The sequence below is a fragment of the Ruditapes philippinarum genome, unplaced genomic scaffold (assembly GCF_026571515.1).
Source record: "Ruditapes philippinarum isolate M1 unplaced genomic scaffold, ASM2657151v2 ctg1468_1_1_1_1, whole genome shotgun sequence".
Classification (NCBI taxonomy): domain Eukaryota; kingdom Metazoa; phylum Mollusca; class Bivalvia; order Venerida; family Veneridae; genus Ruditapes; species Ruditapes philippinarum.
In genome coordinates this window covers 207390-224183 of record NW_026861330.1, presented here as the reverse complement: position 1 = coordinate 224183, position 16794 = coordinate 207390, and the positions used below count along the sequence as shown (strand labels likewise).

The following is a 16794-nucleotide window of genomic DNA, read 5'->3' as shown; positions in this document are numbered from 1 at the left end:
ATAATTCCTTTTTATTTATGCTGTATCGTGTAAAAAACTACGAGGCAAAAACCCTGATTGGGCATAGACACCTTCTTATGGGAGTTGTTACCCTTGTCTATATATTAGTATATAGTGTAATGGGAATGGACTTAGAATTCATTTCTGACTTAGGATAAATGTTTTCTACCATCAAATACATATTTTGTGAACATTCAATGAGCCGTACCCCTTTGGTCTACACATCCGTTTTCAGTCAGAATTCCTCAGTTTTTATCGTATCCCCCGAGTATTAATCAGATTGCCGACTGTTTTGATGTTCTTTCTCTTTTGTATCATACGGGGAAGTCAAAGTCTGGGCCCGCGAAGCGGGCCCGGGCTTTGGCTTGCCTGGCTACAGACTACACGTGTATATTTAAAAGAAAATTCAAATAAAAAACAATTAAAAAAATATAGAGTTCTATACCTATCAATGAAATTTTCAGTGTCAGTTCTAGATAGGCGCCGCCATTTACAATGTAACTCAATGATAAAAGGCGGTGTATTCCGATAACGTAACAAATCTCAACTTTTCGGATTAATAATAATCGTCGAGTGTTCCGAGTGAAAACGGAAGTGGGTACATATAATACCGAATGACACCTTTAAAACGGAAAAATGAAAGGATTTTTTACCGACTTCCCCGTTCATAGGCTTTGCCTAATTTCATATTAGTCAAACATTAAAACACGTTCCCTATTGTCACAATATGAAACCCCGGAAATATAGCCAATAAACGAGCATCTGAATAAGATATTTCTGACGCTTTCCTTTTCTCTGCCATCACAATAAGTAAACCCCAGCCAAAATGAACCAATCAATGGCATGCTCTGGAGTTCGGGTAAACTTAAATACCTGCACTCCAGTTAACGCAACTGTGCATGTACATGTTATTTAAGATTTAACTCGGACTCATTTTTCAAAAAGAAAGGTCCCCAAACTTGATATACAAGGATATATATTTCACTGACTTTCACTTGATGTTGCAAATAATACCGCAATTCAACCGTGCCTCTTGTGTCCAATTAATGATTTGGTGTTGTTCAACCTTACAGAAATTATCACAAGTCAAGTTTTATAATAGTAATCTGTTCTTACTAGCTGTAAAAAGTACTGACATTTAAACTGCTTGGCCAGATTATAATGTGTTCATTAAATATCTATCACATGTATACAGGTATCATAATTTGAGTTCCTTATAAGCAAAACTTACAAATAATTGCAAAAATTCTGGTGAAAACTTTCCTTCTACTCCATTTTGAAAACTAAAAACAAGAAAGTCGTCCCCGAAATTATTTTATTGTTACCCTAACTCAATATAGAGTATATCTATATTTAGGCAAACAATACAATTACGTTATTTCTCATTTACTATGTAGATAAATCTTCTCTAAATGCATAGCGATAATAGGAAAGAAAGTGTGTATAAAAATAATTCGTCCAAAAATATTGAAACGGTGTCCCGTAAATTTTCATACACATAAAATTCTTACATAAATCTCGAGCATCTCGAGTTATAAACAATAGAAGGTATACAAAATGTACCAGTTAAGCTATCTTTTTAGACCTAACAGCAGCTTTTGATCTTACATGGCACTTCGGTATTTTATGTAAGTTAAAAGAACATGGTGTGACAGGTGCCTGCTTCCAGTATTTAAGGTCTTTTCTAGAGGGCAGGAAAATATCGGTTCGAGTTGAGGGTTCAATGTCTGAAACAGAGCCAGTGGAACGTGGAAAGCCACTTCCCCTACTGAATTAATGGGGTTGTCCACAGCAATGACCTCATAGTTAATTGAATTTTTTATAAAAATAGCTAACCCTCCTGCTATATTTTGACTACCAACGGCACTCTTATTAAAGTGTTTATATTCAGGGGTGTATCCAGGAAGTGATCTTTCTTTGATTTGAGTTTCATTTTAGTTTCCTGGATACATAAAATATCAATATGAGGGTTATTATCAAATGGAAGTGTTTTTTTTCTGTATGTGTTTGACTTGTAAACCCCTGAATATTATGAGAAAAGATATTTAAAGATCTAGACATGACTGGGCCGGTTTGAGAAAAACTTCTTGTTGTGGGGAGACTTTATAAAATTACTTATAGAAGATCTCCCTTCTTGAGTTTTACCTGGGGTGCCAAGGGACCTTATACCCCCCTCCTAACTATGTTTAGCCCCCGGGATGTCAAGGCCCTGTGGGTTTTTGTTTTTAGATCCACAGTCCCATCAATTGGCTATTTTTTTTTGGGCTCGGACTTGAAACCAAATTTGTTTAACAGGACATTTTTTATAAAAGTGTCCTGTGTCGGTTATGGGCTGGTCTGCTTTTATTTTTTGATTATGCTGATAATCAAACTTACAAGATCTTCTAAGCAGACCGATTTGGTTTCTGCAGATCTATTATTGTCTTTTTTTAACATATATAGATCTGAAATGTAACATGTTTTTGATTGGCCGGTTGACGTTTGGGCTGACTTATTGGCCAATGACGGAACCATAGTTATGCTCTTAACCGGTGTGTCAGGGATAGACATTAGCCCCGGAAAAGAGACAGAATTTTTGTATCCCTCGGGGGTCGGGTCCCTCGAGGGACTATTTAAATACGAGGTATGCATGGAGACCATGGAGTCCTCGTCGGTGACATCAAAGTCCCCGCAGTCACTCACGGTCCGATCCTTAGAAACCGTCCGTGGGTGATGGGTGACCCTTCTGCCACCGGCGGTGACCCCGCTGGTCTCCCTGTTGTTGGAGTGGATGAGGAGGGGGGTTCCTTCAATAGTACCCCACTCCCACTCTTATCAATTTTACCAATTTTACCAATATGCGGTTGAAGGTTCGAATCCCTATCAGGAGTCCTCACCCCTGCCACACTCTTATTGAGCAAACATCCCTGCTCGCCATTAACAGGCGAGCATGGGGTGTGGCAGGAGGCGAGTCCCTGGGGGGGAGGCCACGATCATTCTTCCTCCTTGATCATGGCCTCCTCCTCCTTCAGTATAAAGCTGGGCCTTAGTCCAGCCCACTTTTCCTGGCCCGGGGCAATAGCTGTAATTGCTGTGGCGCGGAAATAGGCGACCACCCCCGTGTATGCCGCGCTATGTCCTTTCGCCACAGTTTATACATTTAATAGCCTTAGACCCACAGGTCCTTGTATTGTGAGCCCCGGCACACCTATCCCCGCACCTAGTGCTACCCCTGCAGGACTTGGAGCCAATGAACCCAAAAGCCCTGGCAGAGATAGCACCTGGTGGGAGGCCCCTAACATATGTTTCAGTTTTATATATTTGATCGTTAGGTCATCCTCTCTTCAGGTACACATCAAGGGGCACGCACCTGCGAATGTAAGTTTGATTTGCTGTAGAAGGGCTTCCCTTCTGTTGGAAAAAGGCCTATCTACAGCAAACAAGGGACGCCCGCTGGACCTGTCAAACTCCAGCCTATGCTGGAGTGCTGACAGGTCCTCCTCCATGGATATGCCACAGTGGATGACAACATCATATGTTGTCTCCCCCGGCATATTTGTGACTACACACAAATATATTGTTCAACTTAAATTTCCCTGTTTTTATACTAATAACCAGTGCTTCATGAGAAGCAAACTCCAGCAGAAGATTACCTGATTGCCAAGGGTGTTGCCTTCTTAATATTTTTGATCTTGCTATTGAGTTCCTTGGCCAGGGTCCTTATTGGTAGCGCTGTAATTTTCCTACTTAACCCTTTTAGGAACCCCTATATTCTCCGACGTGTTGCAAGATATCTCATGGTTCTTGCGAGGGTCCAAAGCACAACCAAGGACCCTCGAAAGATCCATGTGATGTCTAGATGGCCCGTGACGGGCCACCTTGACTGGCATTTTTGCCAATATCTGCGGTTAAACCGCCAATTATCAATAATTTCTGATTTTAAAAGATCTATTTATAAGTTAAAACTAAGGTTATAAACATATACTATGTATATGATATAATATCTTATTTTCCTAAGTGGTACAGCTGATTGTTACATGTATATATACCAAAAAAAAACAGAGTGGCTCACTAGTCAGGTAAATAAACCAAACACACCAAATGGTCAATATGACCTTGCATATAATTTTGTATGTCAACCAAAAGATCCAAAAATCAAAATGTCTAGAATAATAAATAATGGTTGACCTATTAATCAATGATCAAATATGCTAAATGAGTTAAATACAGAATATTTAACTATATATGCTACTGAACAGTAGGTATATGTACTAATAAATAACAAATAAAGAACAAATAGCTAGGAAACGATCGAACTGGTGTGGAACTGATATGGAACGTGGCGTGCGTGGTGGGAGGGGTACTGCTTGGCTGAGTGACGATCAATAACATGCGTCGAATGTAGATGTAAAACGTGTGTAGGTGAACCGTAGTTGGTGGCGATCAATAAACGATGTAGCGTGCCAATATAGTGTAACGTGTCTGTGCTTTTTATATAGTCTATTTATATCATAAAACTTTGATTTTGTAAATATTTTTGACTTTGTTTACAAAATGGCCCGTCCACCGGAAGCGGGTGAAGGAGACAACTGGATCAATATATAAAAAAAAAAAAATAAAAAAAAAAATTATTTTTTTTTTTCACTGTTATATTATTATAGACTATAAATAATATAACAGTGAAATTTTTTTTTTTTTTTTTTTTTTTTAATATATTGATATTTTATTGTATAAATAACAAGGTCAAAACACATTTTAGGTCAAATCAATGCCACTAGCACTTTTGGTAAAACCTGAAAAACTTAACTGAACTAAAAACCACTTACCAGATGACCGGGATAATTTTCCCAAATATACCCAAATACACTTAAATATAGCAATAATCGTTGTTGTGTTGCCTTAAAAAAGGCGACATATAGGTTATTACTTTGTTGTCGTAGTTTATGATCGTCCCCTCAAAGCTTTCCTTCTGCCAAAATGGCAGCAGCTTGTAACCTCATCCTAGTCCAAATATTTAGACGTAACCGGGGATTTGAAAGCTATTTTTTACATGTGTCAAATCCGCTTCGCATTTTCCAATAAACGTCAAACTTTAAAGAAAAGAAAACATGCGATGTCTTTTCAATTGAATGAAGGACTAACCTCATTCCCAGTATCCTTGGGTGTCCCTAGGACCCCTCCTGTCTCTCGCCTATATAAATTACCTCCCACAAGACATATATCCCCATGTCAGGTGGTTTGCAGACGACACTGCAATATACATTGCTCTGACATCTGCAAAACCAATCAGTCACCCTCCAAAATAGACCTAAATTGGTTAGAAAAGTGGCAGTTGGAGTGGGATATTATATGGATTTAACCCCTCCAAGTGTCAAGTTAATCCAGGAAACATCCTATCCCAACACAATACTACCTTCATGGAGTCAAATTAGAATTGATTACCTCAGCTTAATATATAGGGGAGTGGATATATGATAGAAAATCTCACGTGGGATGCCCATATAGACAGGACATACAAGAAAGCAAACCAAACATTAGGATTCCTACGCAGAAACATAAAGGTTAATCCCAATCCTGTAAGTCCAGACGTTAGTCAGACCCCTGCTTGAATAAGCAACCAGACCATGGTGAATCTTATAGAAAAGGGATAACCTAGCATCTATACTTCTGAGTTCTGGTTTATGAAGCTTAAGGGAGTGGAACATGTCCATGACTCTAGAGGTCTGACCATAATCTAGCTTGATCCATCAGGCTGCTCTTTGGACATTTTCAATTTGATCTATTTGTATTTTGGTGTGGGTAGATTATACTTTGGAACCATGCCTACCCAACATTGGTGGTTCTACTCAGGTGCCTGAAATAATGCGGGGAAGTCAGCACATGAAGTCTTCTTCCAATATGACCTATGCTGTGTTGGTGTGATTTAAAATCCAACCAAAAAAAAAAATGTCACTATATACATGTGTATAACTATTATATCATTTTTGTGTCGCCTCTACGGAGTAGTGGCGACATATAGGGATCACTTCTCCGTCATCCGTCTGTCTGTCTGTCTGTCCGTCTGTCAGTCCGTCACAAAACTTGTCCGGACTACTCCTCATAAACTACTGGTGCAATTTCATCCAAACTTTACAGGAATGATCAGTACCAAGTATAGTTGTGCATATTGTCAGGATTTTCCGGTTCAATGATTTTTTGTCAGAGTTATGGCCCTTTAAATAATTTTTAATTTTAAAAGTTTGTCCGGACTACTTCTCTTATACCACTAATGCAATTTCAATGAAACTTTACAGGATTGATCTGTAGCTCAAGTCCTTGCGCATATTGCACGGGTTTTCCGGTTGAATGATTTTTGGCCGAGTTATGGCCCTTTGATAAAAAGGTTTCTTTTTCTGTGTGTTGCCAGATACACAAAAGCTTGTCCGGACTACTCCTCATAAACTACTGGTGCAATTTCATCCAAACTTTACAGGAATGATCAGTACCAAGTCTAGTTGTGCATATTGTCAGCATTTTTCGGTTCAATGATTTTTGTCAGAGTTATGGCCCTTTAATAATTTTTAATTTTAAAGTTTGTCTGGACTACTTCTCTTATACCACTAATGCAATTTCAATGAAACTTTACAGGATTGATCTGTAGCTCAAGTCCTTGTGCATATTGCACGGGTTTTCCGGTTGAATGATTTTTGGCCGAGTTATGGCCCTTTGATAAAAAGGTTTCTTTTTCTGTGTGTTGCCAGATACACAAAAGCTTGTCTGGACTACTCCTCATAAACTACTGGTGCAATTTCATCCAAACTTTACAGGAATGATCAGTACCAAGTCTAGTTGTGCAATATTGTCAGGATTTTCCGGTTCAATGATTTTTGTCAGAGTTATGGCCCTTTAATAATTTTTAATTTTTAAAGTTTGTCCGGACTACTTCTCTTATACCACTAATGCAATTTCAATGAAACTTTACAGGATTGATCTGTAGCTCAAGTCCTTGCGCATATTGCACGGGTTTTCCGGTTGAATGATTTTTGGCCGAGTTATGGCCCTTTGATAAAAAGGTTTCTTTTTCTGTGTGTTGCCAGATACACAAAAGCTTGTCCGGACTACTCCTCATAACTACTGGTGCAATTTCATCCAAACTTTACAGGAATGATCAGTACCAAGTATAGTTGTGCATATTGTCAGCATTTTCCGGTTCAATGATTTTTGTTTGAGTTATGGCCCTTTAATAATTTTTAATTTTAAAGTTTGTCCAGACTTACTTCTCTTATACCACTTATGCAATTTCAATGAAACTTTACAGGATTGATCTGTAGCTCAAGTCCTTGCGCATATTGCACGGGTTTTCCGGTTGAATGATTTTTGGCTGAGTTATGGCCCTTTGATAAAAAGGTGTTTTTTTCTGTGTGTTGCCAGATACGCAAAAGCTTGTCCGGACTACTCCTCATAAACTACTGGTGCAATTTTATCCAAACTTTACAGGGATGATCAGTACAAAGTTGTTAGTCTAGTTGTGCACTGTCCGTCTGTCTGTCCGTCTGTCACAAAATTTGTCCCAACATGAAATTGGCCATCATGAGGCGACACATGTGATTACTGATCGCTCTTGTTATTGCAGATTGATGATTATATTTGTGTGTACAATAACAATACTGAAGTTGAATAGCCAGTATGTCTAAGAGGTACTATGTTAGAAATACTGTTGTCCCCTTTGAAGAAGACTTCACTCATGAGTTCAAAGGTATTTTATAAGCATTCCTGTGTATATTTAAAATATTGACAAACATTTACTTCAAATAAGGCATTGCCCTTGTAAGTGTATGACATAGGGTTTTGATAAAAAAAATGTCAGGAAATGTTTAGATTTAAAATCAATATCATCAGTAGACTAGAGACTCTGAGAGTGAAAATATTATAATTCATTAATTGTGATATTTTACATGGGTATAACTGTATATGTAAATTTATATAAGTTGTTTTGAGTAATGACTATCTTAGATGGGTATATGATTGTACATTTATATTATATAAGTTGTCTTGAGTAATATATTAATGAAATAGAATAAATTTGTGTACACAATGAGAATACATTGCTTTTTCACAGATATTTATTTCTAGTTTATTTGTTAACATCTTAATGATTGGCTTGATGTATTTTGAATTATTAAATTATTTGTTATTAGGGCACAGAAATATATGTGTGGAAGATTTACCTCCCTGGACACAAGAAAGTAAAACAGAGAAGGCTTCAAGAAGGGCTGTGTCAAGGTATATTTTAACCCTTTAATTATGATACAAGGGTAGCAGTGACATAATTGATCATATGAGTTTTGTTAGTCACAATAGATATTAAAGTTCATATTGCATCTTTCCAGCTTTTTTGATTGAGGAAGATTTCAGAAAACCTTGAGAGCACCATGATTTTAGGCATTATCTGTCACCCGAGACTGTTGGCCAGCTTGATAGATTCTTCAAGTAAAATTACTCAAGGTATCTTATAGGACCAAAAGTGGTAAAGCACACAGAGCTTTTGAAGTCACCAACCTTAACAATTAGCTTCCTGACAGGAGGACTGAATTACCCATGTGATCAGTGCAGACTAAGATTAGCAGCACATTCTATATCAATGCTATCTGCTCATCGTCTGCACTGTTTAGACAGTACATGTACATAAATTGAAAAATTCCCTCAAAATGATGGATGGTATTGTCCAAATTGAAAGATTGACGAAGCCATTTTAGATATTTAGCATCATAAATGTTAATCACTTAGCCACATGCTTAGAAATATAAATATTTATGACATTGAATCAGAACCGTTTGCAGATTATTTCACATTTAACTCTTGTTATGGACTTTGGCATAAAGGTTTCAAAGGCCTATTCTTATTCCACTTTCAAGTACTAAGTTGAGTGTGCTGACGTCACCTTAGTGCAGTATCAGGTTAAGTCCTTCTAACCAGTTATTGCACTAAGGTGAAGAGGTCTGTGCAATTATGAAATTTTTGTTACTTCATTAAATTTCATTCATTTTAAATTAATGCAATATAAATACTGGTTCAAGATATTAGCTGTGATATCACTGATTAAAGCTATGTTGCTAATTTGATTTGATTTTCTTCTTCTACTATTATCCTACAAACAAATGTTATCCTTTCTATATTTTATATTTTCAGAGTGCTGAATGCCTTTCTAAACACAGGGAAAGGTGGAACAGTGTATTTAGGTGTAATTGACTCTGGTTGTGTGAAAGGCTTGCAACTATCTGCCTATCAGGTAAAATGTAGACTGTTATCTCTTACACTGAAAATTTAATCCTGCTTTTGCTGTGGATATGTACAATGTAGCAATCTCATTAACCTTTAACCTGCTGTCTATAATTTAAATAATTTTTGTTGAGGTCCAAAATATCTTAAGACCTAGCCCTTGCAGTTTTCAAGAAGTAGAATTTCGAGGTATTTACTATATAATGAAAAGTTATGATCCCCTGGGGCAGGGCCAATTTTCACCCAAGGGCTAATATTTGAACAAACTTAGTAGAGGTCTACTAGATAATGTTTCATGTAAAAAAAAACTAAGCTTTAGCTCATGTTGTTTTAGAGATTTTTTAGGTTTTTACTATTTACATATAAGAAAAATCTATGCCCCCTCCCCCTGCCCTTGTTTTAAATTATCATGATCTGCAAATTGCTATTCAGTCAGTATATATTTAATTTTTGAAATTTTCCTAAAATATTATGAATTATATGAACAAGTCTGTTGAAGATTTTATTGAAATGGCAGCTGCTAATTATGTAAATTTATAACATTTGTTTTGTAGATATTGTTATTGATATAATGAAATATGTAATCTGTTTTTATTCTATTGAAAGGACAGCTGTTTCCAGTACTGTATAAGTGGTTATTAAGGTAGTGACATGGAAATATTGGCAAATTTCACAAATTGATGAAAATCGCTTAAATCTTCTCTAGCGTAAATATCAACCATCCTGTCATTAAATTCTACTCTTGCATGATGCATTAATATTTCCTCACACAAAATGTCTGGAATTTTAAATTTAAACCTTTCGACAAGCGGAAATATCCAATTTTACAGTAGTGACTTAATAACATTTCTATTGTAGAAAATGCATGTGATTGATGCAGTGAATGATGTATTAAGTAGATATATACCGCCTGTGAAAAATCATAGATACTCCATCAAGTTTGTCCCGGTTTACGAAAGTGACGAGGACAGCAACACAAGCACTTCTAAAGGGTAAAGTCATACACCTTATTACCTGCAGATTGTTGTATGATCAGTGATTTTTTCCCCTGTATTTTACATCAGAATTAAGGTTTCCTTTAGCCCAAAATAGGTATATTTTCCTCTAAAAAAAGAAGCTATATTTTCCCTTGAAATGCCCTGTGCACATTCTTTATCACTTTATCAGAACCATGACTAAACAGCAGCTGACTTATATCAGCTAGTTGATGTATTTAATTGACTGAAAGACAGAAAGCTGTCCCTATGGATAGCCTCTGCTATGTACCATGTATGTTTAATTGAATTGAAATTGAAACTTTTATGAAATTGGTGGGAAATTTCAATTCTCAGTTGTTGGATTTTGATTTCAGGTTTTCCTTCTTTTTCTGATTTATCATGCTATATTTCCCTATTCAGGAAGCCATAGGCTGTAAAAAAATCACTGATTATATGTAAACAAGTGCTATTTGTGCATGTACATTTAGAATAACCTATTTTTTTAAAGCAAGATCAGACAATTTTATGAAGATATTATTTTACCTCAGTGGCCAAATGGTTATGGTAACTACTTATTTTTTTTTCTATTTACTTAGAGGTTCTTCATTGAAAGGGTTAACAAGCTGAAAGGTGGCAGTGTGGTTGCGATACCTGCCTCTTATGACAGGGATCATTGTTTCTGGGAGAGTGGTTATGGTTGTTGACTTAAAACCACTTGCCCCTCACTGCTGTGGATTTGAATCCCGCTGGAGGCTTGGGGACCCTGTCTTGTGAGTAAGCTGTCCATATAGCTTACAGAATGTTGATTGTTTTATTCAGATGCCTGCTCATGCCCGAAATAATGCATGAATGGGCACTTGATGTCTTCCTCTACCAGTAAAGCTAAAAGTTGCCATATGACCTATATAGTGTTGGTGCGACTTAAAACCTAAAGCTAACACACACCAGAACCAGTAAGTTCCAGGAAGTGGACTCGAGAGTACTTTCAATATAAAGTTATAAGTTTTTTGCAGTCAAGCTTAAATAGAATAACATTAAAAGTTATACTAAAGGATAAATTGAACATTTGTTACTTCATCTTATTTACGACTGGTCTACTGGAGAGTATAATTCACTTTATTTGCAGGTTGGATGATGGATTTGATTCAGAATTAGCTGGTCGTGCACATGACCTACAAGGTCATAAGTATTGTTGGTGTGATAGAGATGCTGTTATGCAATATAATGCGGTAATTTTCACTGATACATTTGTACTTTTCCAAATAATAACTTTGTGATAAGGCATATTAATATGCAGTTGTTTGTCCAGTTTTTAGCTTGACTATACAAAGTATATGGAGAGCTATCCTACTTGCCCTGGCGTCAGCGTCCCTGTCCAGATTTTAGATTAAAGTTTTGGTGCAGTAAAATATTTTTCATTATAACTTTTTCATTTCTTATGGTACCAACTCCAATCTTCAAATACTGTATATGTTCCTTAAAAATATTTTTTTTTTTACTGTAACTTCTTTATTAGCTCACCTGTCACAAAGTGACAGGGTGAGCTTTTGTGATCGCTTTTCGTCCGTCCGTCCGTCCGGCGTCCGTCCGTCGTCCGTCCGTCGTCCGTCCGTCCGTAAACTTTTACTTTAAATGACATCTCCTCATAAACCACTCAGCCAATTTCATCCAAACTTCACAGGAATGTTCCTTTGGTGGTCACCTTTAAAAATTGTTCAAAGAATTTAATTCCATGCAAAACTCTGGTTGCCATGGCAACCGAAAGAAAAAACTTTAAATATCTTCTTTTAAAAAACCCAAAGAGCTAGAGCTTAGATATTTGGCATGAAACATCTTCTAGTGAGTGTCTACCAAGTTTGTTCAAATAAAAGCCCTGGGGTCAAAATTGGCCCCGCCCCGGGGGGTCATTGATTTTCCCTATATGCATATAGTAAAAACTTAAAAAATCTTCTTTTAAAGAACCCAAAGAGCTAGAGCTAAGATATTTAGCATGAAACATGTTCTAATGGGTGTCTACCAAGTTTGTTCAAATAAAAGCCCTGGGGTGAAAATTGGCCCGCCCCGGGGGTCATTGATTTTCCCTATATGCATATAGTAAAAACTTAAAAAATCTTCTTTGAAGGAACTCAAAGAGCTAGAGCTTAGATATTTGGCATGAAACATCTTCTAATGAGTGTCTACCAAGTTTGTTCAAATAAAAGCCCTGGGGTCAAAATTGGCCCGGCCCCGGGGGGTCATTGATTTTCCCTATATGCATATAGTAAAAACTTAAAAAATCTTCTTTTAAAGAACCCAAAGAGCTAGAGCTAAGATATTTAGCATGAAACATCTTCTTATGGGTGTCTACCAAGTTTGTTCAAATAAAAGCCGTGGGGTGAAAATTGGCCCCGCCCCGGGGGTCATTGATTTTCCCTATATGCATATAGTAAAAACTTAAAAATCTTCTTTTAAAGAACTCAAAAAGCTAGAGCTTAGATATTTGGCATGAAACATCTTCTAGTGTGTGTCTACCAAGTTTGTTCAAATAAAAGCCCTGGGGTCAAAATTGGCCCCGCCCCGGGGGGTCATTGATTTTTTCTATATGCATATAGTAAAAACTTTAAAAATCTTCTTTTAAAGAACCCAAAGAGCTAGAGCTAAGATATTTAGCATGAAACATGTTCTAATGGGTGTCTACCAAGTTTGTTCAAATAAAAGCCGTGGGGTGCAAATTGGCCCCGCCCTGGGGGGGTCATTGATTTTCCCTATATGCATATAGTAAAAACTTAAAAAATCTTCTTTTAAAGAACTCAAAGAGCTATGGCTAAGATATTGAGCATCAAACATGTTCTAATAGGTGTCTACCAAGTTTGTTCAGATACAAGCCCAGGGTCAAAATTGGCCCCGCCCGGGGGTCATTGATTTTCTTTATATGTGTTTAGCAAAAACTTTAAATCTTCTTTGAAAAAACCAAATAGCTAGAGTTTAGATATTAAGCATGAAACATCTTCTAGTAAGTGTCTACAAAGTTTGTTCAAATAAAAGCCCTGGCGTCAAAACTGGCCCGGCCCCAGGGGTGTCATTGTTTTTAACTATATGTGTATAGTAAAAACTTAAAAAAAATCTTTTAAAAAGCCCAATGAACTAGAGCTTAAATGTTTAGCATGAAACATCTTCTTATGGGTGTCTACCAAGTTTGTGCAAATAAAAGCCCTTACGTTAAATTGGCTCTGCAACGTTGGGTGGGGGGGCCTATATACAGGTGAGCGACCTCAGGGCCATCATGGCCCTCTTGTTTCTTTAGGAATCAACTTCATACTTCAAGAATATGTTCCTTATCATCAACCACATCTTATGTGATAAGGGTTATAACTCTAGCAATATTTTTAGATTTATCTCCCCTTGAAATTAGAATTTTCCTTAAAAAATATTATTGTTACTGTAACTGCTTTATTTCTTAAGGGATCAGCTTCATACTTCAAATATATGTTCCTTATCATCAACCACATCTTATGCGTCAAGGTTCATAACTCTAGCACCAATATTTTTAGATTTATCTCCCTTAGAACTTAGAATTTTCCTTAAAAAAATATTATTTTTTACTGTAATTGCTTTATTTCTTAAGGGATCAATTTCATACTTCAAATATATGTACGTTATCATCATCCACATCTAATGCGACAAGGTTCATAACTCTAGCATCGATATTTTCAGATTTATTTCCCTTTGAACTTATTTCTGTCTCTACGGACTTGACCTTATGTTAAATAGTTTTACTAAGTCTTGTAGATTGTCAGTGATTGATACTTTTACTTGAATGCTTGAAAAAAGTTTTTTAGGGGCATCTTTGTTTACAGCTTGTTGGTCAAAAAGCCACAGCTAAAAATTCCTGAGTTAAAAAAAAATTGACTTTTTACTATTGTAAAATTAAAACAGAACTAGTGAAAGTCGTTTCAAGTCTAAATAATTTTACAATTTGCAAGAAAGTTACATTACAGTTACTGCTCTATGGGCTTATATTGCACTAAATGTTAGTGTTACTTTATACATACATCAATGAAAATGTGATATATTTTTACTGTAAACAGTCTTATTTTGGATATGTGATAAATAGAATATTATATTCATGTAGATTCATTAATAACTTTATGAACTTGTTAATAAATTAAATCATGTGTTTAACTTGTTCATTACATTCAGTATTGAACCTGCACTCATTCAATATCCACTTTATATTGCAGGGTATTATGCTACAAGATTATGTGATTGAAATTAAAGTAAAGCCATGGGACTCAGATGATCCATTAAACCATGATGATGGATGTGGAACCATGGTTAATTTACACCCCATACATGATGATGAAGAGGGTAACTGCTACTTCAGGAGGCAGGCTAGTAATGTACAGGTAAAGATAATATATTTTATGAAGGACATTTGATATTTTGTGAAGGAAAGTTGATATTTTGTGAAGGAAATTTAATTGTGAAGGAAATTTGGTATTTTGTGAAGGAAATTTGATATTTTGTGAAGGAAATTTAATTGTGAAGGAAATTTAGTATTTTATGAAGGAAATTTTATGAAGGAAATTTATTTGTGAAAGAAATTTGGAAGGTTTTTTTTAAGGGACTTTAATTGTTTGTGAAGGAAATTTTGTATTTTGTAAATGAAACAGAAAATTTTGTGAAGGAAATTTGATATTTTGTCAATGAAACAATATTTTGTGATAGAAACATAATATTTTGTGTGTAGATTGTAATAATTTGTGAAAGAAATACAATAATTAATGGAGGAAAACTCAATATTTTGTTAAGGAAACATTATATTTTGTGAGGAAGCATTAACGTTATGTGAAAGAATTTGATATTTAATGAAGGAAACTTGACATTTTTTGTGAAGGAAGCATAATATTAATTATTTTGTGAAAGAATGTAAATATTTTGTAAAGGAAGCTTGACTTTTTTGTGAAGGGAACATAATTTTTGCCAGATTCATCAAGGAAAACAAGAAAAGGAATGAAAATTAAAAGTTATGATTATTTGTTATACTTTACAGTACACAATGACTGAGCTGGCTAGACTGACTAAACATGAGGTAGAGGTTACTTGTCAGGAGAAAATTGCAAGGTAAACTTTTAACTCTATGAATGTTTGCTTAGGGTCAGTATGTAAGTGGTTCAGGCTGCTGACATTGACTCATTTGCCTCTTACTGCTGCAGGTTTGAATCCTGCTAGAGAGGTAGTTTTCCAGCTAGCTTCCAGACAATTTGTGGTTCTACTTGGATGCCTGTTTGTAATTGAAATGCAAGTATTGCAAATTGGGCCACTTGAAGCTATCTACATCAGTAATTCTAAAAAATCAAATATGATCATTACCAAGCCCCTTGTGGCTTAATTCTCAACAAAAGATGTTTGGGATGATAATAACTTTTCTGTACCACCAATATGTAGCCAATATATAGTAAATCAAGTCTGTATAACTATCTGAACAGTCAGCACATACTACAATTATCTGCTCATATTGCATACATTTGTTATTTTGATGAAAAAAAATCCCGTAAATCTGCAATACTAGATAAATTATAAACTTAACAAAACACAAGTTTGTTACATAAGATTAGTTTGGTAAATATTTTTCAACAGTTTGATTTGTATGAAGGGACTTGACAAAATTTATTATCTGTTATGAAATAGTATACATGTACTTGATTTTTTTCTGAATGATTTTTACTTTAAAATTTACAGTCAGACTCACCTTCATCAAAATCTTATGTTACATATAAGTGATTTGTACTGTATCAATTAAGCACACCCAAGAGAGATAATAAGTATAGGTGTGGTTACAGGATTGCATAATTAAGTGATTTGACGTTGAAATAGTTTTCCGGCTGAGGGCATGGGGTCTCTAGTCCCACATTTTGGTAATTTTCAGGACCCCCCCCCCCAACCACACATACTTATTCTAATTTTTAAAACTCATTACTTCTATACTCATTCGAGAGTTTGACAATATACAATGTAATAATCATTGTAAAGGAAATACAATAATACATGATGTTTCTTATTGCTTATTCTTTTATTTCAGTTTGAAAAGAGAAATTGCACATCTTCAAAAGATCAAGCAAGAATCTATAAGTTGATAAATAAACTTGATACAAGAGAGAAGGGATCTATCCCTATAGTTACCTTAATGAGAAGTTCGAAGAATTTGTGAAACATAATAGCATTGAGCATTTTTTGAAGGAGAGGAATTACTATGTGTCACTGAAGAAAGGTTTCCTGAACGTGAAGAAAGGGTTCCTGTTTCCTGAACTACATAGCAACTGGGGTTAATGAGGAGAAAAAATGAGAATGAGAAAACTATGGTATAGTGATATGTACTTTACAAACATGTAACATCTAATAAAGGTGATGTAGGTTCATTGAATAGACTGTAAAAGTATCTGTAGGAGACAGAAAGTGTACACAAATAATCAAAATGTTGGAGTACTTTATATACATGTAAAGTAGGTTGGTTATATTGCAATAGACATCAATTGCACATACAAAATTAGTGACTGCAGTGTCAAAAAATTAATATAAATGTTGGTGATACTAGATAAAG

At 35.6% G+C, this 16794-nt stretch overlaps 1 protein-coding gene across 2 annotated transcripts; it reads left to right on the top strand.

Annotated features, from left to right (window-relative positions):
• Window positions 1-1485: 1485 nt before the first annotated feature.
• On the top strand, window positions 1486-16794 carry LOC132715282 (uncharacterized). 2 transcript variants are annotated; one of them, XM_060698271.1, is made up of 9 exons: window positions 1486-1548; window positions 7592-7714; window positions 8157-8241; window positions 9148-9247; window positions 10096-10229; window positions 11341-11443; window positions 14435-14599; window positions 15247-15317; window positions 16276-16794. In XM_060698271.1, the coding sequence occupies exons 2-9, from the start codon at window positions 7645-7647 to the stop codon at window positions 16328-16330; spliced, it is 783 nt and encodes a 260-aa protein (XP_060554254.1). In that variant the 5' UTR covers window positions 1486-1548; window positions 7592-7644; the 3' UTR covers window positions 16331-16794. The 2 variants fall into 2 exon arrangements, with proteins under 2 accessions (XP_060554254.1, XP_060554255.1); XM_060698272.1 differs by lacking the exon at window positions 1486-1548 and having other exon boundaries at window positions 7585-7714.